We start from the raw sequence: 24,653 nt of genomic DNA on the forward strand, positions 1-24,653 counted from the left end.
GCGTCTCCACACTGCACTTCTCATGCTCACGAATTATATGATTCCCTCTTTACTAGTCTCCCGTGAGCCCTGGGGGCCAGAGAGCGCATCCCTGTAAAACTCCGGGAATGTATTTCCCAGCTGGGGCGAGGGCGCACATTTAAAGATTTCTGGTTGATTGGGACTTGAAGGGGAGGGTCTTCAATCTCAGGAGCTGGGGGGGGGGAGCCTGAGGAGCTTCTGAGGGGCTGAATGAGGGAGGACTGAGAGATGTGGGCCTGGGGTGGCCTGGAGCAGGGACAATCCGAACACGTAAATCGCCCTCATTTCAGAGAGGAGACTTCGGCCTAAAGAGAAATGACGTCACCAGGGTCTTGGTTGGTGGGTAGCAGAGTCGGGATTTTACTCCGGAGAGAAGAGGTTTGGGGTTTAATGGGCCCTCCGCTGAGAGCAGCTCCCAGAGGTCCCTGTTCCCCGGGGGCTCTGTAACTCCACGAGCTCCGGTGTCCCGGAGGAGACTGCGCCTGGGAACCGGGGCGGGACAGCCTCTATTCCCAAGCACTTTTTTATTACTGGTTACAGAGGGGCGCTCCGTCAGCCCCGGGAGGGAACAGGGGACGCGCCCCGGCAAGTGGGAATGAACAGGCATCCGGGGGAAGTAAGGTAGAGGGGGCCGGTGGGCTGCCCCTGGCAGTCCTCGAATTATGGGGGAAGCACGGATGCCGCACGCTGCGCTCTGGATCCCCCGGTTTCTAATCAGCCCGGCCCGGGATTTCCACCGGGGAATCAGAGAAGCGCCCGAGGGACCCCCCCCCCCCCCGCCTGCCCTCCCCATTCTCCCCCCTCCTTTCTTCTAGCCTAGGACTGTGCCTGAATGGGCCGGGCCCTTCCACGCAGCGGGGAGGGGTCGCCGAAGCGAATTTTCCCCGTGTCGCCCCTTCCAGTAGAGGCGGAGGCACCGAGAGGCAGGAGTCCCGAGGGTGGGGGGCACACGAAGAGGGGAGAGGGAGGGTGGCCCTGGACCCGCCTCCTATCTGGGCCAGCCGTCGGCCACGTGGAGCCGCCGGAGGGGCTGGCCGGGCCGGGCCAGCCCCCCTGCCGGGTAGGGGTAGCTCTTGGTGAAGTCGTCCCGGGATGGGGGGCGCTCCGAGGGGGGCGCAACTCCGGGGGACACGCGCTCGGACTTGATGCTGAGCGCCGGCGGAGAGCTTCCCGGGGCCGCCGGAGTCTCCTCGCCCGGCCCGGGGGCGGAGCCGGGGCGGACACTGCGGAGCCAGGAGAGAAAAAAGGGGGTGAGCCACAGCCGGAGCCCCCTCCCAGCCCCCAGAGCGTGGGGCGGAGAGCAGTACCGGCAGGGGGCAGCAGGCGCCGGGCAGAGTAAAGTTTGGGGGCGGGCGGGGGGGGGGAATAGGGGGGGAAGGAGGAGAGAAGGGGGGAGGGGGGAAAGGGCGGCCGCGAGGAGGTGAAGAGACCTTGTAGGGACAGGTTGGGTTGGGGCTGAGGATGAGTGTGAGGACATGAAAATGGGGTGGGGGGGGATGGTGAGTCACCGGAGGCTGAGATACTCACCTAAGGTGTGACTGGGAGCCGGGGGACCCGTCCCCCCGTGGGGGCTGCCAGGGGACCAGGGCCAGGGGCTGGAGGAGGCCCGGGTGAGGGGAAGGGTCTCCATGACCATACTCTGTAGGGAGTGGGGACAAAGTCAGCTGCAACTGTGTGCTCTAGGGGGAGGCTCTGGACTGAGGGAAGCAAGACAGGAGGAGGAAGGTAAGCCCGGACACAGCGGATTCCAGCCCACCCTAATCTTGGTCCTGGGAACCCAAGGTCATGCTGGAGTCGTCCCCTCCCCCTCCCTGCCCCTCCCCCAGCCCTGCACTGAGCCCTGCGGGAAACCATGGTTTCGGTCTTAGAGTCAGTAAGTAGAGGGAAGTGTGGCTGATTCTGTGACCCACTTCCCAGGTAGGGCGCTCAGGGCAGAGTGTGAGTGTGTGTCTATGTGTGTGAGTGTGTGTGTGTGTGTGTGTGTGAGTGTGTGAATGTGTGTCTGTGTGTGTCTGTGTGTCTGTGTGTGTGAATTTGTGTCTGTGTGTGTGAATGTGTGTCTGTGTGTGTGTCTGTGTGAGTGTGTGAATGTGTGTCTGTGAGTGTGTGAGTGTGTGTCTGTGAGTGTGTGAATGTGTGTCTCTGTGTGTGTGTGAATGTGTGTCTGTGTGTGTGTCTGTGTGAGTGTGTGAATGTGTGTGTGTGAATGTCTGTGAATGTGTGTCTGTGTGTGTATGTGTGTCTGTGTGTGTGAATGTGTGTCTGTGTGTGTGAATGTGTGTCTGTGTGTGTGTCTGTGTGAGTGTGTGAATGTGTGTCTGTGAGTGTGTGAGTGTGTGTCTGTGTGAATGTGTGTGTCTGTGTGTGTGAATGTGTGTCTGTGTATGTGTCTGTGTGAGTCTGTGTGTGTGAATGTGTGTCTGTGTGTGTCTGTGTGAGTGTGTAAATGTGTGTGTCTGTGTGTGTGAATGTGTCTGTGTGTGTGAGTGTGTGTGTGTGAATGTGTGTGTGTGAATGTGTGTCTGTGTGAATGTGTGTCTGTGTGAGTGTGTGAATGTGTGTCTGTGTGTGTGAATGTGTCTGTGTGAGTGTGTGAATGTGTGTCTGTGTGTGTGTCTGTGTGTGTGAATGTGTGTGTCTGTGAGTGTGTGAATGTGTGTCTGTGTGTGTGAATGTGTGTCTGTGTGTGAATGTGTGTCTGTGTGTGTCTGTGTGAGTGTGTGAATGTGTGTCTGTGTGAGTGTGTGAATGTGTGTGTCTGTGAGTGTGTGAATGTGTGTCTGTGTGTGTGTCTCTCTGTGTGTGAAGGAGGGTCTTACCTGCCTGGCTTGAGGAAAGGAAGGGAAAAGCCCCCAGCCCATGACTGGAGAGACCACCACTGCCTGGGGCCGAGATGGGGCTGGGATTCTGGAGGCTTCCATAGAGAGTTCTCTGTGGAAAGGAGGATGGACTCGGTACATCCCCCGGCCGCTCCCCCCACCCCTGCCTCCTCCCTTCTTGCTGGAGCTCCCCCCACCACTCACCGTGGCACTCAGGCCTGCCCTGGGCCCTGTCAGGTTACTAGGCAGGTCTGGCCTCCGTCCATCAGCTGCCAGATATAGCGGGGGAGGGGTCTTGTTGGCCAGTGCCCGAGGAAGGCTGCCTGGGGAGAAAAGCGGGGGTCCTAGACCTACTGAGAGGCGAGAAGAGCAGAGGAGGGAATAAACGAGAGGGAGCATTAGCTGCCTTCCAATGCTCACACCCTGAGAATGCTGGGAACCCCAGGCCTAGTCCCGGCCAGAGCCCCACCACCCACTCTTCTGCCACTCCTAATGCCCGCTTCCATCCCTGTGCTGGGAGAGCCCGCCCGCCTGTGATTCTCACCTGGGGGCAGCGGCCCCGGGGAACGGCCTGATGGGGGACCGGCCTTGGATGCAGCAGGACGGAAGGGGGACGGCCGGCCCTGGCCGGGGGCAGCCTCGCCTAGCCCGCATGGCTCAGGCCCAGACCCTGGGGGAGGTACTGCCCCATATGCCAGGTCAGGGCTAGGCAGAGCCGGAGTCGCTGACTGCAGGGCACAGGGGAGAGAGGAATCACTGGTCACGCTAAGTGCAAGAAGCATTGGTCCTTTTCCACAGTTATGAGACATAAAATAACTTGCCCAAACTCCCACGGCTACTAAGGGGGTTAGCCTCATGCTTGAACAGTTTTCCATATTCCCAGCCAGCGTCCTTCCCCCTTACTCACTTGTAGGAATGAGAGAGAAGGGGAATCTAGACCTAATGAAGGGGAGCAGGGTTAGAGAAAGCGGGAGAAGACTCACATAAAACTTGGGTCGGACCAGGGCTATATCAGCTCCATCGCCCCCAAGACGCCGCAGCTTCTCTCCAGGCTCCACCAGGCCCTCATCCAGCTCCAGCTCCTGGCTCTCTAAGCCGAGCCCCTTCCGCTTCAGCGTCTGGGGAGAGAAGATTCAATAGCTGTGTCCCCGCTGGTAAGGGAGACCCCAGTCCTCCCAATAGGGGGCTCGCCTGGACTCAGGGTCTCATCAGATCCTATCTCCCCCTCAAGAGAGTGTCCCTTACTGGGAAAATGGGTGTGGAAGCTTTGGGACCGAAGGGGAGACAGCTCCTGCCTGAGGTCCCCCTGATCTGAAGGATCTGGGCCGATAAGGAGAAAGATGTGGCAGCTGAGGACCGAGGGGGGGGGAGGCACAGGCAGTAAATCGCCCAGATGACTCAGAAAATCACTGAACTAGAGCTTGGCAGGGGCTTTAAACAGATCACAAACTGTCAGAGCTGGGGGAGCTCTTAGAAGGGAGAATACCAGGTCTGGGAGAGACTTTGGATGTAAAATGTCACAGAAGGAGCTGTCAAAGCTGAAAAAGAGCTCGGAACCTGGGCTGTCAGAAGGGAGCTTAGCCTGGAGGCTGGTGGAGCTGAGTGAGATTCTGGGCCCAGAATGCTGGAAGTGACCTTAGAAGGAAGGCTGTCAGACTGAGGAGCCTTAGAACAGAGCTGGGAAGGGGCTCAGGCCTGGACCGTGGGGGCGTGAAGGCCTCCCCGCTTCCCGGGGCCGAGGGCCGTGCTGTCACCTCAAGGATGTCCGTGTTGGTCCGGCTCTCGTGGGGCTCGCTGTACTCCGTGTACTTGAGCAGCACGCGGTCCATGTCCGTGCTGGCGTACTGGAACAGGCGGTTGGCGCTGTTGAAGATGATGAGGGCGATCTCACAGTCGCAGAGGACACTCAGCTCGTAGGCCTTCTTCATCAGGCCGAACTTCCGCTTGGTAAAAGTCACCTGGGACCCAAGGCACGATGAGGAAAGGAGAATGGGCTCACTCCAGGTGGCCCCTTTCACCTGCTCTATCCTCAAAGCCCCCTCACTTTCAGAATTGGTTTTACTCTGCCAGGGCTGGGAGGAAGGCCTTGCCATAGAGGCTCCTTTACTGAGGATCTTAATGGAATAAAAAGGTTGTGCCAGCTTTTTTTTTTCCCCGGTGGCTAAGAATGAGAAATTGAAGGGATATCTAATGGCTAAACCAGCTGTGAGACGTGATTGCGATTTCATATCATTGTGGCATAAGAAAAGACAAGCAGAATGACTCCAGAAAAACCTGGAAAGACTTCTGTGAATTGATACGTAGTGAAACGAGCAGAAACAGGAGAATGTTGTACACAATAACAGAATGATTTAGCTATTCTCAGCAATACAAGACGAACCCAAAGGACTAATTATCCACCTCCAGAGGAAGAACTGACAGTGTCTGAATACAGACTGAAGCACGCTATTTTTCACTTTTTTTCTTTTATCTAAGTCTTCTTGTTCAAAATGGCTAATATTGACACGTTTTACATAATTGCACATATATCGAATTTCTTACCCTCTCAGGGAAGATGGAGGGAAGGGAGGTTATCCTGCATCTCCTTTAAAAGCCCCGTAACCTAGTGCCATTTTTGTGTCTCCAGGAGACCCAGACTGCTTTGAAAGGCAGGACAGGCTGGCCCAGGAGTAATGAATGAGATCTAGATTCTAATGACTTGCATCAAGGTCTTGGAAAACCCTTTCCTTTTCTACTTAGCATCCTTCCCCTGTCCCCCTCCCAGGGCTAGTGTAGAGTGAACAAGCCCTCCCTGTAAAGAGGAGGCTGAGAACTCCGGCCTCACAAGAGGCCAGTGGTGGCCTCCTTCCATCATCTCACCTGACGGTTCCGTTGGTCTAGAATTCTGGAGATCTGGATTTTTTTTCTTCCCATGGTGTGGCCCGGGCACAGGCTGCAGAGGGGGAAAGAGAAGACTCGGTAAACTGGCCATTCAAACCATTCACTACCATTCAATATGGCTGTCTGCTAAGCAAAACTGAAAGGTACTTCCTTCTCTTTTCCTCTTTTAAAAATATGACATGACTTTATATTTAGTCTATGTGTCCATTTTGAACTTATTAGCTGATGTATGGTGTAAGGTGTTGGTCTAAATGATCTACTTAGGATCCGTCCCTGCCCCTAATTTGTTCTTGTTATCTACTTAGCAAGGTCATCCAAAACACTGTCTGTCTGTCTCACACACACACACACACACACACACACACACACACACACACACACACCTCTAAAGAAAAAAAATGGAACAAAGAACGTCACCCAAGAGAGCTCTCAGAGCATGGAACATAGAACATCAGAGAAGGGAAGCATTTTCAAACTCAGAGTCCAACCCTTTGATTTTAAACGATGAAGTCAGCCTGTTCTTGTGATAAAAAGGCTTGCAGGTTTTGGCAGATGGCCAGCTTGATGTGAGTCTAAAGTATGCCATATCCATACCAAGCTGCATTTAGAAAAGCCCAGAAGGAGAGGGGTGAGATCTGCTGCCTTCTCCCCTGGCCAGTCCTTATCTGGAATATTGTGTTCAGCTCAGGGAGTCACAATTTAGGAAGACCATTGACAAACTGGTGATTATTGGGGAAAGGGGCAATCAGAAACCTTGTTATAGGGTAATTACTGAAAGGAACTAAGGAGGCTTTGGAAGAAGAAAAACTTGGAGGGGTGGGGAATGATGATTTTAAAATTTTTTAAGCTTTTTATTTTCAAAACATATGTATAGTTTTCAATATCCACCCTTGTAAAACAATGTATTCCAAATTGTTTTCTCCCTCCCTTCTTCTCACCCCCTCCCCTAGATGGCAAGTAATCCAATGTATGTTAAACTCGTGCAATTCTTCTATACATATTTACACAACTATCCCTTGTTTTCAGGGAAGACTAATGTCATCACAGGGTGATATGTTGATGTACCAGTAAATCTGATTTACGTGAGGCAGTGCTGCACAAAGTTGTCATGCTGCACAAGAAAAATCAGATTAAAAAGGAAAACAAAACAAAACAAAACAAATGGCAAAAAAGTGAAAATGCTAAGTTGTGATCCACACTCAGTTCCCACAGTTCTCTCTCTGGGTGCAGATGGCTCTCTCCATCACAAGACCATTGGAACTGGTCTGAATCACCTCGCTGTTGAAAAGAGCCACGTCCATCAGAACTGATGAATGATAATGATTATTTTTAAGTATTTGAAGGACTGTTGTTTGAAGAGGCAGTTAGCCTTAACCCCACAAGGCAGAACTTAAAACTACCTACAAAAGTGACATTCTGCTCATGGAGAGCTAGCTAGATAGTGCGGTCCATGGAGCCCTGGGTTGGAATCAGGAAGACCTGAGTTACAGTTTGACCTCAGATACTTAGTACCTTTGTGACTGCAGCAAATCACTTAACCCTCAGTTTGCCTCAGTTTCCTCCTCTGTAAAGTGAGTTGGAGAAGGAAATGACAGACCACTTCAGTATCTTTGCTATGATTCCCCAAATAGAATGGACTGCTTTGGTAGATGAAGGCTGGTTGTCTGTTTTGGGGGGATATGGGTCTGAACATTCCTGCTTGGATTGGGACTGGATTTTGAGGCCCCCTCCGGTTTCAGTTTCCTGAATGTGTGGAAGTGACTTACCTAAGATTACGTACCCAATAAAATAGGGGGAAATTCTTGAAGATGTTTGGGTTGGAGGGCCAACTTTTTTACTTCCTTTCCCGCCTCAACTCCCACGCATGGAAGCTAATTCTATGGGCAGACTCCGGAAACAGAACCAGGCCCAGGCCCCACAGTATCTAAATGGAGTCATTTGGTAGCGTGAGAGAAGCGTGGGGGTGGCAGGAGAGGGCATCTCCTCACCAGGCATTAGCCACCTTGGGAATCAGTTGGCTGGAGGATATCTGGGTATTGTGGGAAAGAAGGGTTGCCTCAGATAGGATTTGTAGACCCTTTGATTAGGAGAAGGCCAGAGGCCTTGAAGAATGGGAAAGGGCTTCTGGGAGGCATAGACCTAGGGGGCCCCTTGGGCTCCAGCATGTCCCATCCACTTTCCGGAGAACCATAGAACACCAGAGTTGGGGAGGAATTTTGGGGTCATCTAGTCCAAGCCCCATCAATTTAAATGAAAAAACAAGTTCATAGATCCTTCTTAAGGTCACCCAGGTGTCCCAAAGTTGGAAGATACCTGAGACCTTCTTGTGAAATGACCTGAATCAGAAGCGTGAGCTGCCCATCACCGAAAGTCTCTAGTTGGGGATAAGAGTACAACATGAACAAAGAAATAAGTAATGGAGCTGTGATTTGAACCCGTATCTCCTGTTCCCAAGCCCAGGTCTCTTCAAACTATGCCTGGGGAGCCAAGGGCCCAAAGGGGGGAGGGACAAGGCTGGAGTCCAGTCTCAATTCTGGGGCTGGGGCTAAATTTAACATCAGGGCTAATTTTAATTCTGGACGGAAACCGCAGTGTTCCCACGGCCTGGGCCTCATCCCTCCACCCCCGCCTAAGCCCCAGGGGCGCCTGGTGACATGGGGAGCTGTGCCCCCTGCCTTCCCAAGGGAAAGTGCCAGTCCTGCTTCCCAGATGGACCCCATCCTCCATGAGGGCCCATTACCCCCAGTCATGGAGAGGAACTCTAGCAAAGGGGGATGGGGCCCTCTGTTCACCCTTGTTTTCAGGGAAGACCAATGTCATCACAGGGTGATATGTTGCTGGACCAGTACATCTGATTTACGTGAGGCAGAGTTGCACAAAGTTGTCAGCCTCCATGCTCTCTTCCCAAGTCATGGGAGTCCAGGGGCAAGACAAGAGTGAATGTGCTTGGTGATGGCTCAGGATCCGGGGAATGGCCTTTGCTTTTTGAGGTGTTCGGGAAGGACCAGCACCTCTGGTAGGAGGGTTCAATAAGCCCTTTTCAGGGCTGCTCTGCTAATCTCAGAAATGGAAGGGGGGGAGGTTGGAGGCACTTGTTCAAGCTGGATCTCTTCCAAGAAATCTGCCACAAGCGGTTATCCTGCTTCCCCAGGTAGACCATTCCCCTTCTGAGATAAGTGCTGTTATTATCAGCCCCATTTTACAGATGAGAAAACTGAGGCAGACAGAAGTAATACCACTAGTAACTATCAGAAGCCAGACTGAAATTTGGCCTTCCTGGCTCTAGGGTCAGTGTTCTGTCCAATGGACCACCTTGGTCCATCTCTCATTGTGAGGAGGGGCATTCACTGGCTCTGCCATTTACTTCCCTCATGCCCCTGGGCAATGGCTTCCTTTCCTAAATACCTCAGTTTCCCCATGTGTAAACTGAGAGAATGGCTTAGTTCAGTTGGATGATCCCTTCCAGTTTTAGATCTGACTTGCTAAAGATTTTCCTTGATGTGAAATCTTCTTTCCAAGCAGAATACAAAGGCCCTTTCCCCCAGCCTTAACTTATCCCCATTCCACATCCTGAGCTCCTTCCGGTCATCAATGAATGGCCTGGTCTCTGGCCCACTCACCAGCCTCCAGGACTGGAAAGGCCTCCAGAGGTCACCTGTCCCATCCCCTCATTTTACAGGTAGATGAGGAAGAAGCTATGGCACCTACATAAGAGGTGACATGATTCCCCTACTAGGGATCCTGCTCTTCTGACTTTAGGATTCTGGTTCTCCAAAGGGAGAGAGACCAAGAAGGGAGATAGTGAGGCTTTCAGATCCAATGGCACCAAACTCTTTCACCTTAGAGCCATGGCTGCTGCTAAGGGAGAAAATCAATGTCAGAGAGCCATCATGTTTCAAGAACTGAGGCTGACAAGGGGAGGTCTGAGGATGGGGCCTGATCTTGGAATCTTTCTCATCTATTAGGATCCAGAAGGGAAGTTTCTGCCTAAGGCTCTGGCCAAAAATGAGGCAGGGGCCATGAATTGGACCTCTCACCCCTGACACAATCCCAGTACCCCCACTAATGCAGCACTACCTCCCCCCATACACATACCAGTAAGGACCTAAGTAGCACACTGGATAAAATACTGGCTCTAGAGCCAAGAAGATCGGAATTCCAGTCTAGTCTTGGATAGTTACTAGCCATATAGCCTTAGCCTCTGTCTGCCTCAGTTTCCTCATCTGTAAAATAGACATAGTAATAGCACTTATCTCGAAATACTTCTGAGGATCAAAGGAGATAATATTTGTAAAGTGCTTTACAGATCTTAAAATTCCATGTAAATGCTCGTTGTTATTATGAAGGATGGATGGGAACAAGCATTTATTAAATGCCAACTATGTGCTGATTAAGAGACAGCATGGAGTAACAGAGTTGGTTTTGAAGCCAAGCCAAGGAAATCTATGTTTAAATTCTGATCATGAGCAAGTTATTCTTAATACTCTAGACTCCAGGCTACAGAGAAGATGCTCACTTTTAGTGATAGAAGTCTTCTTACCTTTGAGTAAATTAAACTAGACTAGTAAAATCACAATCTGATCCTTATTCCCATATTTCTATGGGAAATACAAGGAGAAAAGTGGAAGTAAACCTATCTTCAGGGATAATGTCTATATCATATCTACTTGGTATATATGTATATATATACATAGTATATATACAGATAATATGTAATTACATATGTAATATACATATACATTGTCTCCTCTAGCTGGATTGTAAGCCATGGTTATATATAATGTGTATATACATACAAAATAAATACAAGAAGATTTGGGAAGAAGATGGGGAAGCATTGGCACCTGGGAAGATTGGGAAAAGCTTCATGTGGAAAGAAACTGGCTTCTAAGGACTGGAGATGAGGAAAGTGACCATTTTAGATACAAGAAACAATCAATGTGAAGTCAGAGAGAAGAAATATATGTGTATGTATATATATATATATATATATATATATATATATATATATATATATATATATATATATATATATATATAGAGAGAGAGAGAGAGAGAGAGAGAGAGAGAGAGAGAGAGAGAGAGAGAGAGAGAGAGAGAGAGAGATGTGTGTGAGATTGAGGGGATGGAATAGTTTAGTTGAAACATAGTATGCCTGAAGGGAAATAATGTGTAATAAGTCTGGAAAAGTAGGATGGAGGCAGGTTATATAATGGGCTTCCTATTTGATCCTAAGAGTAATAAGGAGTCACTGGAGGTTATTGAGTAAGAAAGTGATATGGGTAGGAACTGTGCTTAAAGAAAATCCCCTTGTCAGAAGGGTGGCAGATCAATGGGAAGAGGGAAAAACTTGAAGTTGGTAGCCCAATTAGAAATCCATTGTAAAAATCCTGAAAGGGGATGTTGAGAATCTGTATGTTTGAGGCTGCATGAGTAGAGAAAAGGGGATGTATCCAAGAGGGTAGATATGGCAAAATCTGGCATCTGATTGTCTATATGGAGTGATGAGGTGAGGAGTTACTAATCTGAGTGACTAGGAGGCCTTGGAAAGAAATAGAGAAGGCCAGAGGAGATTTGGGGAGGAAAGCCCTTGAATTGTGTTTGGACCAAGTGGAATTTGAGATATCTATAAGCCGTCAATTCAAAATGCTCATTCGGGAATTGGTGATGTGGTTACTCAAGAGAAAGACTGAAAATAGATGGATAGATCTGTGTCAGAAACCTACGGATGATAATTAAACTCTTAGGACCAGTGATGAGATCACCAAGTGAGAAAGAGAAGACAGACGGGGACAGAGGATGCGACATGGTAGAAATGATGAGGCATCCAAGGAGATGGATGGATCCAAGGAGTGGACAGATGGATAAGAGGACCAAGAGGGAGCTCCTCCCTCTTCCACATGTCAAGCCTTCAATGCTTGGATGGAGCAACAAATGATGAGCTTGCTCAGGGTCCGAGAAGGGAGTCAAGACCATATCTCCTGGCTTTGTCAGCAGCCCTTTGCATCTCCAGGTACTGCGTAAAAGCCGCCAAATTTGTTGAATGAGTGCTCTTCCTGCACTTACCTCAGCCTCATCATCTCCTCTGACCAGAAATAATTTCATATGCAAATCAATAGAGTTAACCCTTTGAGGCTCCAGGTGTGACAGTGGGGGAACGAGGACCGCAGGCCACAGGAGGCCTGTACTTCTTTATAGATACATATGCAAATCTGAGAGCCAGCCTCATGCAAACCATGGGGTCACCTGGGTCTTGCAGGCCGGTGCTCACAGACAGGGGCAGCTTTGGACCTGCTCTGCCCACACATGTGCCAAAAGGGGCCCAGGAGAAGGTGGGGGAGGGGACTGTGAAGGCCTAAGAATTGAGGCTCCACAGGTACCCAGGCCTCTCAAAGTTAATGCTATTCTTTCTCTTCCCTCTCCCCAACTCTGCTCTGACCTTTGGTAGAAGTCAGGGCCAAAGGCATGGTTGGTAAGTCTTTGACCTCAAGGGCCAACAGTTCCGGCCTGTCCTGAGAGAAGGAGGCAACCTTGCCTGGGAGGAGTTTGGAGAAAGGTTAAGTCAGTGAAAAGTGAAGAAGCTGATGAGCCTGAGTCTTAATTTCCATCCACCCCAAAGCAACTGCTTCAGGCTTCCACCACTGGGAACTAGACCATTCCTAGATTTCTGTCTCTATTTCCCATAGAATAGATACTCCCTTCCCATCCCAATCTTCTATCCCTTTAGGAGTCCTCTTCCCCCTCATCCCATCTTCATCTGCCCCAAGGAATTTATCTTATAAAGGAAAGAATGCTAAATGTGGACTGATATTCACTGGGATCTCAGTCACAAGAAATAATTTCCCTGGGTCTCAATATCCTCAAGTGTAAAATAAGAGGGTTGGATCAGCCAAATCCAGTATCTCCCTTCAACTGAGATTGTCCTAGCTCTCTCAGAGGTCAGTTGAAATTGGGCATAGTGTACAGAATGGCCCACTTGGATTCTAGAAAAATTGGATATCCAAATTCTACCTCAGAAACTTATTAAAGGTAAGATCTAGACAAATCATTGCCCTTGTCTGGACTTCCCTCTCCTCATGTATAAAGGCCTCTAGAACATTCTTCCAATTAACGAATCAATGATAGTTATCTTTCTCACTGACCCACAACTCCCTCAAGAGGCTCTCTATTGTCCCTTTCTACCATATTGGACTCCCTGACTCTGTCTTGGAGCCCTCAATCTACCCAGTGAGGTAATTATGCTCCTTGTCATCCCCAGAGATCCATCACTTTGGGCTGGGCCGGCCTCTCCTGTCCTGCTAAGATAGAGCTGGGTCTACCAGCCACTCCATGTTTAACTGTCTGCCTTTGGAGGCCGAGGGGATCATTTGAGTGGCCTGCAGACCTCAGAAGAGATCCAGTCCATCCTCTTTATTTTGCCTCAAATCCAGAAAAAGGAAGGGACTTGTCCAAAGTTCCACAAGTAGATTTAGTTCAGGATCGGAATCTTGGTCTCTGGGACTTCAAATCAGGTATACCCTACAAGGTCACGACCTGTTTATGGGTCATTTCTCTCCCAACAGAGAAAGCAAACTTCCTCTTTGTTGCCTAATTGGTACAGATCAGGCCCTTGCCCTGGGGAAGGCTGGGCTGCTCCAAGCAGCTGAACCAGGAGTAGGAATGGAGAGTTGGGGAAGGACCCTAGGGAGAGGGAATCAAGGGGAAGATATGATGAGTTATTACTGATCACAGGCTGTGGGATTCTCCCTTCTTCTTGTAACCATCTAAGGTTCTGGGGAGGTAGAAAACAAACTGAAGAGAGAAAGTCAAGATTTGAATGTGGGTCTTGATACTTTCTCCTGTGTGAAGCAGGGCAAGTCATTTCCTTAAGTCTGTACCTTGGTTTCCCCAGGAAGTATAAGATGGAGGAGATGTTATATAGAGAGGATCATTGAGCCGAAAGGAACCTTACAAACTTCAAAGTAACCTTACAGCCCCTAAAGGGTGAACTATGGGGAGAGACCCCAGCTATGGGGATGACGTGTCCAGAGACCCACCATCAATAAGTGGTGGAGCGGGCCAAGCAACCTTGAATCATATTGCTAAAGGGCTGGGGGTCCTGGGGCATAGTGGTTCCAGGCCATCTGGGGCAGCGTATGGTTTTTACAAAAATCATCTCCTATAAATGTAGAGCAGCCAGAGAAAAACCCATGGGTTTGGAATCAGGAGACCCCAGGCTCCAATCCCAGCAGTTGCTTTACTCGCTGTGTGACTTGAGGAAATGGCTTGTCCTCTCTGAGCCAGCATCTCAGGTTTGCTCATTTGTAAAAGAAGGGGCTTAAATGAGAAAATCTCCAAGGAACCGCCCAGCTCTAGATTTTCTGATCCTATCTAGAATCAGTATCTCATGATTTGCAATCACCAGGCCTATCCCTTCCCTCAGTATCTCAAACACCCTTTTCTCTTTCTCTTTCTGGGAGACTTCTTTGGAAGACAGGATCAAAAAGAAGCAACCACTGAAGGGAGGGGAGACAGCCTCGAACAGCTGGGGTCCCTCCCCCCTTCAGGGAGCTCTGCAATGGCAGGGGAGGGGGGTCCCGCCCGGTGGCCCTTCCTGTCTCCTCTAATGAGCAGCTCAGGGATCGGCTGATGAAACTGGGGCGTGAGTTGCATGAGGCAGCCTTGCAACCCTGATTCGCTGATGTAGCCGTGGGGGAGGGGCTGCTACCCCCCCATACCCTCAGCCAGGGCCCCCCGGGGGCCAGTCTTGAACTTGCCCTCCCCCTACCAACCTCCCCTAGAAGCCTCAGTCAACCTGTCTCTCACTTCTGCTTTTTTTTTCCCCCTTCCACTCTTTCTCCATCACTTTCATTCTGCCTAGAGTTCGAACCGTATCCTGTTGTCTCCTCCCCCATCCTCCTGCCCCACTGAGTACCAGGAAGGGGGAGGGGATGGCATTCAATCCATACTTGACCTCAAGCTCTGAGAGCTGCACAGAAACAGCAGCTCCTCCAATCCATTCGTTTTTTCAATGATGAAACTGAGACACAGGAAAGTGTTAAAGCCTGTGCAGCATCACTCAGGTACACAATGGAAGTAAAATTTGAACCCAGGACCTTTAACTTCAATCTAGCGACTTTCCCACTGTGCCACATACCTTTTCCTTGCCTCATCTTACCACACACGTCTTTGTTAGGATATCATCCTGAGAGGGGCCTTAGATGGGAAACCCCTCTACCACCACCTTAGGAAACCAAATGTCAGAGCTGGGGAGATTATTAGAAAATAGAACATCAGAGCTGAGAGAGATCATAATTCACACAACTGTAGATTTGAAAGAATCCTTGGAAACTCGAATGATATTCTTCACACCTGTCCAGACCCTCGATTAGGTGATAATTTCCCAAACAGGTTTCCTTCTGCTTTTCTCTTCCCCTTCCAATCTCCCCCAATCTGGCACACCGCCAGATTAGCTATTCTTTTTTTTTTTCCCCCCTGTGGCAGTTGGGGTAAAGTGACTTTCCCAGGATCACACAGCCAGGAAGTATTAAGTGTCTGAGGCCAAATTTGAATTCAGATCCTACTGAATTGTGCTTGGTGCTCTATCCACTGCACCAACTTAGGATCTGCTATTCTTAAGAAAAATCTGGATACATCAGTCCTCTACTCAAAAGTCCTCAATACCTCCCTATATCTTCCTGAACAAAGTTCAGAGTCATCTCCTTAGTATTTGAGGTTCTCTCAAATAAAGGGCTCTTCCTCCTATACACACCCTGTGCTCTGCCCACCTCCTAGGCTTTGCTCAGGCTTTTCCCAGTGCCTGGAATGTCCTCCTTCCCCATTTTAGCTTTAAAAATAATTACCTGAAATGCTATTTCCTATAAGAAGGCTGCACTGATGTACCACAATGGGGACCTCTCTGCCCTTTTGAATCTCACACAGCACACTTGTTTTGCCCCTCTCTGATGTTTTATGTAATATTGTGCATTCCTGGAATCTGTATTTGTCTTATCACCTTCCAGATTATGAACTCCATGAGGATATATCTAAATACTCAAGTCCAGCATTCAGTAAGATGCTTGACAAATAGTAGGTGTTTAATAAATGTATACTGATGGTTTAATCAAACTGTGTCTCTTTCCTGATTGCACAAATCATGATGCCCAGTATATAATAGGTACTCAATAAATACCACAATCATAGACTTATAGTTGGAATACATTTTCATGACTATCTTAATCTTCTCATTTTACAACTAAGAAAACTGAAGCTTGGAAAGGCTAATAATTAGTAGAGCTGAAGTTTGGGCCCAGATCTCCTAACTTTAACTCAATGTTCTTTCACATTATACCCCTTCTATAAAAGAGGTTCACAAACTGAAGGATAGGATCAAAAGGAAGGAAGGAAGGATAATAGGCAGCTGGAGAGGACAGTGAAGGTTTTTGAGGATTGATATCCTCTGGTTGACTCCTAGGATGGGATAGAGTAGGACTAAGTGAATAGAAAAGGAAGAGGACTTTTTAAGCAAGAGGACAGCATGAGTAAGGGAACAGGAGGAGGGAATCCAGCTCCATGGAGTCACCTAGTTTGGGTGACCTTGAAGGGGGCTCAAGGGATATAAGATGACAGAGATCAGAGTCAGATCAGGGAGGGTATTGAATGCCGGCATTCAAAATTAAGACTTTCCGTTCAGGACAACATGAATGACACTTGCCTCAGAAAGATGAGGTTCTTAGGAAGATGAGCCAAAAGGTTTTCTCTGACAAATACCCCTTCTCTACCTTCACTTACTTTCCCTTACTCCCCCATTCTTTTCCACCCACACTATCCTGACCTCATAGTGGTACTTCCCCCAGGCCTTGCCCTCACTTCCTGTCCAAAACTGGCCAACGGATATGGGTCTTGAACTGGGGGAATTCCTAAAGCTCAACTATGGTTATACGTCTCTGTATTTCCCCCATGGTTCATTCATTCATTCATTCATTCACTTACTAACTCATTCATTCATTCCATAAACATCAATTAAAGCACGAGTCCTTGTGCCCCCTGATGAGGAGAAACAAAGATGCTCAAAGACTTCTCCCTTCCTGTCCTGATGGGACAGGGACGAAATATACCATAAACAAGGATATTACAGAGGAGAGGTAGGGGAGTACAAAGGAGTGATGAGAAATTGGAGGAGAAAAAGAGCAGTTTCCCAGTGAAGAGGGATGGGGAGGGAAGGGCTCCACCATTAGGGAAGGCTATGGAAAGAAGGTTGGTTCCTGAGATTTAGCAGGAGGAAAATTTGGAAGGAGATCCATTCTAGGAATGGGGGTGAACTCTGGTAAGGAGCAAGCTTAAAACAGGGAACCCAAAAGAGCAGAGCCAGCTTCACTGTAGAGCACATGGAAGGGTTGGCATAAGATGGCATTCCCTTTATCATGTGGGTTAGAAGTACAATGTGGAAGACTCCGAATTCCAAGACGAAGGAATTTGTACTTTGGTAAGCAAAGGGGAGCCATTGAAAATCCTTAAAAGCAAAAGAATGGGTGATCCACGTTGGACATTGGGAAGATCAGAGGCTTAGATTTATTGCTGGAAGGAACCTCAGAGGCCATCTAGTCCAATTAATTCATTTTTCAGATGGGAAACTGAGGCTGAGAGAAATGAAGAGACTTTCATAGAGTCATGCAGCTAATAAGTATTTGAATCCAGTCCTCCTAACTCCAAGTTTACCACTAACCCAGGGCGCCTTTTGGTGATACCTCTGACAGCCTGAGCAGGACAGATCAGAGGGAGAGACAGTGAGTTTGTCCTTGTTAGGGTCCTTATCCCTACTACTCACTATCTTCTATCTGAATCAACATCCTTGAGCTTGTTGCAGGCAGAGTCTCAGGCCTGCTCATCTCACTCATCTCCTTAGGGAAGTCCGCATTCCTTGTCAGTGATTTATGTGAAGATAGGTACCCGGTAGGGTTGGGGGAATCAAGACCTAGAAACCAAATGAACACGGAGCAAATCAATGCCTTCCTCATCACCTCCCAACTGCCGCTGAGCTGCACAGGGCAAGGGCTGAATCAATTAGCTCCTCAAATTTTAAAGGTTCTTTGAGTCTGACTTCCCAGAATCCCAGCAGGGATGGGTAAACTTGTCCCTCCAAGAGCTGCTGTTCTCTCTCAGTTAGGGAATGGTAAAAGCTTAAAGTTAGGCAAAAAAAAGGAGCAGTAGAAGAGGGAAAATGAGCAAGGGGGAGATATCCCACTATTCTGTATGCCTGCAGGCCGGTACATGCACCCAGCATTCTACTTGGAATTATAAATTCAGAATTGGCAAGGATTTTTTTTATTTTATCTTTATTAAAAACTTTTTATTTACAAAGCATATGCACAGATAATTTTTCCAATATTGACCCTTTGGCAAGGATTTTATAAGTCATCTAGTTCCTCATTTTACAGATAAGGAAACTGAGATCCAGAGGAGCTAAGTGTCTTACATAAGATCGCTAATTGTCCGAGGCAGTATCTTAACCCTTATCTTCCTAATTCCAAGTCCACTGCATTATCCCTATGCTATGTGGCCCTGGAAGGATATCTGGATATGAAGGGTATGAATGAAGCATGGGCTGATCTAGGATTCGGTAAATGTAATGGACTAGATGAGCTCTCAATCAGTTGAGACAATTCAGCCCCAGGTCAAGGCCACCAAAGCTGGCTCAGGCTGGTGGGGTGTGTGTGGTGGGGGCAGGGGGTAGGAGACATGAGTCTTGGAGGATGCAATTCTAGTTGGGAAGTTAAGGCATGGAATGATCAAATGTGGCAAATGAAGGAAAGGGAAATATCTCCAAGATGAAGTTGAGTCCAGAGCAGTGGGGCAAATGAAGGTGCCGTTAACAGAAACAGGGAAGTGGTGAGAACGGACAAGATCAACAGAGCATAAAAGGAGAAGAAGCCAAATTCAGTTTTCAATGTGGAATCTGAGGGGCTGCTGGAGAGAATCTCATAGGCTCATAGATTCAGAATTGGAAAAATGTATCCAGCCCAACCTCACTTTATAAATGGGGAGACTAAAGTTATGGAAATGAAATGATTTATTCAAGTTCAGGAACACAAATATTAAACATCAGTCTCTAGCAGACAGCAAGGGCTGGAGCATATGACCCATGACCTCAAGTCTTTCCAGTTTTAATAGTTTATGTTCTAAGGTCTCTCCCAGCACGAGAATCACAGATTCTGCAAGTCCCTTTTTGGGTCATGGATTTTTGGGGCAGTCAGTTCTCAGAATAATGTTATTAAATGCACAAAGTAAAAGATAAGATTACAAAGGAAATTAATTATATTGAAATATAGTTCTCAAAATGTTTTTTAAAAATCAAATTCACAGATACTGAAATCCATCTAAGCATCCCTTCCATGGACCCGGGTTAGCCTGTCCAACAACATCTTCAGGGGTCCCACCAGGAAGGCTATTTCCCTCTCTCTGTGTGTCTCTCTCTCCCTATCTCTTGAGTCTGTCTCTGTGTCTCTGACTCTCACCTCCTTTCTCTCTCTCGGTTCTGTGTGTTTCTCTGTTTCTCTCATTCTTTTACCCCCTTTCTCTTTCTCACGCCACTTTCTCTCTCTCCCATGCCACCTTTGGCCATGGGCTCTGAGTGGGCACTCTCCTGTCCACCTCCTCCTTTTCTTTCTGAAGAAGATCCTTCCTACCAGAGGCTCCTTCTTCCACCCCTACACTTTATCTCTGCCCTAAGGGCAAAGCTACATTCACAGTGATTGGTACATGCATGTGTTAACTCACATCCAGTAGCTGGCACAAAGAGTAACACAAATCTCTCCCACAATGCACACATACTCCTGGGAACATCCAAGAATGGTCAATGGTTCCTTCTCTGTTGTTTGGAAATAGTTTTATGATTCTCTCCCTTATAAGAAGCTGTAACAGAAAGTCATAGAAGTGTTCATTTAAAATGGTACAATGGGGCATCCACAAGGTAACTTGTGTGTGTGACTGTGTGTGAGTGTGTATGTGTGTGTGTTGTGTGTGTTTGGAGGGAGATCCTTATGGGAATCTACTGGAGGGTCAGGTATATTATTGTATAGTGTATATTCACATATAATGTATATTAATTCTTACCTCTGACATATATTAATGGTAAAAACAAAGTAAGTCACTTAACTGATTCTCAGTTCTTGGACAACTCTCTAAAACTCTGAATTACTGAGAAGGTGCTAATTTGCACCCATGAAGTCAGTTTTCACACTGGGAATTCCACACACTGCTAAAATCAGAGGTCAAAAGAAAAAGGAATCTACAGATGACTGACCCATCCACTAGGCAACTCCCTGCCCCTGATGTCCCTGGACTTGACTTTGGGCAGGTGAGTCAACTATAGAAAACAGTTTAGGTCAAGCATCTCCTGTCTCTTTGTTCTAGAGAAAGCTCCTGCAGATGACAGGAGAGGAGGCCCAGTGGGACCCAAGAAATTAATCCCTAGACTGTCTCCTTCACCTTGCTACCCTAAGAAATTAACAGACCTGTTGGGGTTCTAGCTGGAGTCTCAGGAATGATTAGCTGCTGACCACTTCTCCCTAGCTGAAGGGAAATCAGGTCCCCACTCGTGCTCTCCCCCTTCACAGAAGATTACCTTTCTTCCACACTCTAAACTTGGGACTAGAGGGGGACCCTGAGGGTCATCAAGTCCATCCCCCTGTTGCTTGTACTGCTTTTGATTTTTTCCTACTCTTCTGAGTCTGCACTCTAGCCTTCTTTTCCCTCATGACGGAGAGCGAGTTAGTCATTCAATCAAAAAGTGTCAGCTATATGCCAGCCACTTTTTGATGTCCCCAGGTTACAAAGACACAGATGAAGCTGTCTCTGTCCTCATGAAGCTTATGTCCTATTGGATAGTCCAAAAAAGCCTTCCCTGTGAGTCAAGAGCCCTGGCTTCTAATCCAGAAGCTGACACTGACCTGGAGGAAGCTCTTTCTCTTCTCTTGGCGTTAGTTTCCTTTTTTGTAAAGTTGCCTTTGAAATGTCTGCCAAACTGGACTGGATGATCCCTAAGGTCTCTGTCAGCTCTGATGTCCTATATAACATTCTTTCTCTTCCCCAATAACTGGGCTCTTCACTGCCCTTGTAGAAAGAGTACTTGATTTGAGTTCCCATTTTGGTTCTGCCACCAGGTGTGACTTTGAGCAGGTCACCTTACTTTATTTTGCCTCAGTTTCCTCATCTGTAAAATTCTTTCTAGCTCTGAATCATTGATCCTCTGTCACTGACAACAGCAGGTATGATCCTGTCTTCTCCAAATTTCTACTCAACTTTCAACGCCCAGCTTAAGGCCCTCTTCTTCTAGGAAGCCCCCATATTCATTCCAACACACAGTGCTGTCCTCCTCCATTTCTTTCTCTATGAAATGAGGGGTCCTTCCGCCCTAAATGCCCTGCTCTGTGGTTTTCTGGCCTCCTGGAATGGTTCCAGCTCTCTCCACATGTTTTAGCACTTAATGATTCTCTGATTAATTCCTGCATATGGTTCTTGTCCTCTGCCTCGAAATGTTCTTTGATTAGCTCTCAACGTCAAATCCTGCATTCTCTGCCTTTTCCTGAGTCTTTCGACCCCATCAAAGCCCACATTCCCACAGCCTTTCATGATTTACAACTTGATTTCCTCTAAAAAATCCTGGGACATCTTTAGTATAGGTATTATTCTGACCATTTTACAGTTGAAGCCACTGAGGCTCACAGAGGCAGTGGTCAGTGGCCAGTAAGTGTCTGAACTAGATCTGGAGCCATGGTACCCTTGTTCCACCGATAGGACTCTTCTCTGTTATCACTTTATCTCACCTATATAATGGTGTTGGCTGGAGGTAGAAAAAGCCTCCCTTGACAGGAGTCTGTGCGCTGGGACAATGACCACAATGTCGGCTCTCACAGACTTGACCCAGAGCCTATCCTATTGACGGAAACCTTGGGTGTGGACAAGGAGTCCCACCTTTCTTAACCTGTTCTTATCCCAGTCTTTTGCAGTCTGGACCAAACTGAAAAACCAGAAGATGTCAGAGCTGCGTGGGCCCTTAGAACAGCGAATGTCCTGGGAGGGCCTTTTGCACACAGCATGGTCCAGCTGAGAGGACCCTAATAATAGAGAATGAAAGGGCCTCAAAGAATATGACTTCTAAAACTTAATGTGTTTAAATTGGAAAATATCATCTTTTCCACTAAACCCGTCCCTCTTCCCAACTTCCCTATGTCTGCTGAGGGCAGCACTAACCTTCCAGAAAGCCAGGTTACAGACCCTAGTTATCCTGGTTTCTTCCTTCTCCTTTGCCCCTGCCCCCTAACATAACCATTAATTGCCAGGTCTTACCCTTTCCATCAACACAACAACTCTTGAGTCCATCTCCTTCTAGATACTCCCGACAGCTCCTCTAGGTCAAAGCTTCTTAAACGGTGAATTGTGACCCATATGGGGTCATGTAATTGAATTGGGGGTCACAAAATCATGATTTATTATCAGTAAATGTTTGGTTTGTATACTTATTCTAATATACAGAGGTTGCGTAAAAATTTCTGGGGTGAAAAGAGTGGAGAGGGGAAAATGTTTAAGAAGCCCTTTGCTAGATAAAGCCCTTCTTGCTTCTCACCTGGCCTGTGTTCGCCTTGCAACTGGACTCCACAGATCCTTTCTAATCCCTCCTTTGTGCAGCTGCCAAGGTCCAATCCTGCCCGTGCTTCTCCCTATTCAAGAACTTTTAATGGTCACTTATTGGTTTTGGGTCAGCCTAGCAATTAATGCTCTATGTACTCTGTCTCCAAACTCTTATTTCACTTTACTTGTTTGACGTGCTCCATGTTCAAACCAAACCAGACTACTAGGTATTTTCTGAATGGGATGTGCCATCTGGCAAATGCCCTCCTCCAGGCATTTGCACAAGCTGGCCCCCCTACCTAGGATGCCCTTCCTTCTCATCTCAACCTCTCAGAATCCATTCCTTCCTTCAAGATCAGCTACCACTTCCTCCATGAAGTTTTCTCTGATCCTTGAAATTATTGCTGTTTTCTCCCCTCTGTAAAATAACTTTTTACTTATCCGCATGCATGGTATGATAGAAGAGGCCGGAGCAGTTTCATCTTTTTCTTTGTATCCCCCGGCCCCAGCAAAAGACAATGCACACAGTAAGCACTCAATAAATGATTGATGAATCTAGCGACACTTTTTATCTTACGGATGGAGCCAAGTTAGTGAGGTGACTGCCCATTGCCACAGCAGACACCAGGCCTTCTGAATTTTCTTGTCACCCAACAGCAGTCTTCAACAACTAAAGATCATACACTTTTTTCTTAAGAAGAGAAAGTGGAACTTGACTCTGGTCAATCCTGGGCTGAGACCCTACTTCCCTCTATATTGACCAAGCCCCCTGCCCCGACCCCCATTTCATGCCTCCCTGCTGGGGACCCAGGAGTCAGGTCCCACCTACTCCCCAGATGATTGAGAGGTAGAGGCTTTGGGAATAGGAGAGGCCCGAACTGCCATGGCTGCCGTCTCTCCGGCTCTGAAAGGGCTTCGTGAGACAAAGAGATTAGGGGTGTTCTGCTTGGCCCCGGTTGTCAGAACCAAGAGCAAAGGCGATCAGTTATAGAGGGGCGGGTTCTAGTTCGATACCAGCAAAGGCTCCCCAACAATTAGAATGGCCCGCAGTGGAATGGCCCACGCGGAGATGGTGGGCTCCATGTGGGCGGACAGTCCTCCCGACGCGGAGTTTCTCAGACCAGAATTCTGCCCCTTCTCCAGGCAGCCTCCTGTCCGGCAGCGGGCCCTCCCTTTGCCCCTAACTTCTCCACCAGGAGACTGGCAAGAGGGCACAGCTCATCTGAGCCGGCAGTAGATCCTGTCTTTCCCTTGGCAGCCAAGGAAAAGCCCCTTCGGCTTCTCGCCCTCACAGGCTTTGGGTCCGGCTCCCCCTCGGGCCGCTTTGTGCTTGGCCCAAGTGACGGGAGGCTGTGGACTAGCTGCAGCCTCTCACCGAGCCCGGGCCTGGAGGGCCCGAGCGCTCCCATTCTCCGTCCTGGCCCGAGCTCCGGCCTGACCGCCTCCTCCCTGACATGTGCTATAGGCGCTGAGCAGCAGAGGTGGGTAACCCTCCTGTCACCCGCGGCTGGCCGAGAGCCTCGGAGGCCACCTGGACTGGGGCTGGGTCATGTGGTGTCAGACCCAGCGCTTGCGGGTGTGGGGCTTTCCCACTTAAAGCCCCTCAGAGCACACTCATCCCGGGAGCCCGCGGACCCCAGTCCTTGTCCGGACCCCGGCTCCCAGCCCAACCCGGCGGCGCGCGCATGTTCTCAGACAGGCGCGGACTCGGGCGCGGACCCGGCGCGGACCCCGGCGCGGACCCCGGCGCGGACCCCGGCGCACACCCAAACACACCTGCTCGGCGTTGCCGGGTCCGGAAAGTCCCCGGCTTCAGGCTCAGGGCACGGGGCTTCCCGGGGACGCGGCTCTGCTCCCGGGCCAGGGCTCTGAGGATACGTCGAGGCTCCGGGAGCTCAGCGAAGTCTCGGGCGATCCAGACTCGGGGAGCCGCGAAGGCCCCGCCAGGTGCATTCATAGCAGCCTGCCTCTATTTGCATGACCACACCCCCTAGGGCGGAGATTGGGTCGGACCCCGGGATTTATTTGCATAAGAGTTCCTCCTCCGGTCTACGGTTGGTCAGCTCCCGGGCGGAGCTCGGCCCTCCCACCGCCCACTCACTCTAAGGAGGCGGTGTTTGCGAAATCGCCGCCCGGGCCCTGGCCTCTGTCCCGGGGTGGACTCGGGCAGGACCCCAGGGCCCGGGAACGGCTGGCGGCCAGAAGCCTGGCCTGGAAAACTCCCGCTGACTCTCAGGGCCGCAGAGAGAACTCGGGGCTGGGAAAGGTGAAGCGAGGTAGTGTCTGGGCTCGGAGCTGTGGGGAAAGTTGAGTTTAGGGAAGGGG

General features: G+C 48.9%; 1 protein-coding gene across 3 annotated transcripts; it reads right to left on the reverse strand.

The window, feature by feature from the left end:
• Positions 1–787: 787 nt before the first annotated feature.
• MEF2B (myocyte enhancer factor 2B) lies at positions 788–24,277 on the reverse strand. 3 transcript variants are annotated; one of them, XM_074284100.1, is made up of 9 exons: positions 24,105–24,277; positions 5,700–5,772; positions 4,595–4,798; positions 3,824–3,958; positions 3,385–3,568; positions 3,045–3,190; positions 2,841–2,952; positions 1,549–1,660; positions 788–1,244 (listed from the first exon to the last, which is right to left on the reverse strand). In XM_074284100.1, the coding sequence occupies exons 2-9, from the start codon at positions 5,751–5,753 to the stop codon at positions 1,010–1,012; spliced, it is 1,182 nt and encodes a 393-aa protein (XP_074140201.1). In that variant the 5' UTR covers positions 5,754–5,772; positions 24,105–24,277; the 3' UTR covers positions 788–1,009. The 3 variants fall into 3 exon arrangements, with proteins under 3 accessions (XP_074140201.1, XP_074140193.1, XP_074140209.1); XM_074284092.1 differs by having other exon boundaries at positions 3,045–3,193; XM_074284108.1 differs by having other exon boundaries at positions 1,130–1,244; positions 1,549–1,718; positions 3,045–3,193.
• Between the last annotated feature and the right edge of the window lie 376 nt (positions 24,278–24,653).

This window comes from Sminthopsis crassicaudata, chromosome 1 (assembly GCF_048593235.1).
Source record: "Sminthopsis crassicaudata isolate SCR6 chromosome 1, ASM4859323v1, whole genome shotgun sequence".
In the NCBI taxonomy this organism is placed as follows: domain Eukaryota; kingdom Metazoa; phylum Chordata; class Mammalia; order Dasyuromorphia; family Dasyuridae; genus Sminthopsis; species Sminthopsis crassicaudata.

What these genes read in the sequence shown, in the direction of transcription:
- MEF2B (XM_074284092.1), bottom strand. Translation starts at nt 5,753, where the DNA reads ATGGGAAGAAAAAAAATCCAGATCTCCAGAATTCTAGACCAACGGAAC. An exon ending in TAGACCAACGGAACCGTCAG is followed by an intron (nt 4,799 to 5,699) that starts GTGAGATGATGG and finishes CTTGGGTCCCAG; the next exon opens with GTGACTTTTACCAAGCGGAA. An exon ending in GGGCAGGCCTGAGTGCCACG is followed by an intron (nt 2,953 to 3,044) that starts GTGAGTGGTGGG and finishes TCCTTTCCACAG; the next exon opens with AGAACTCTCTATGGAAGCCT.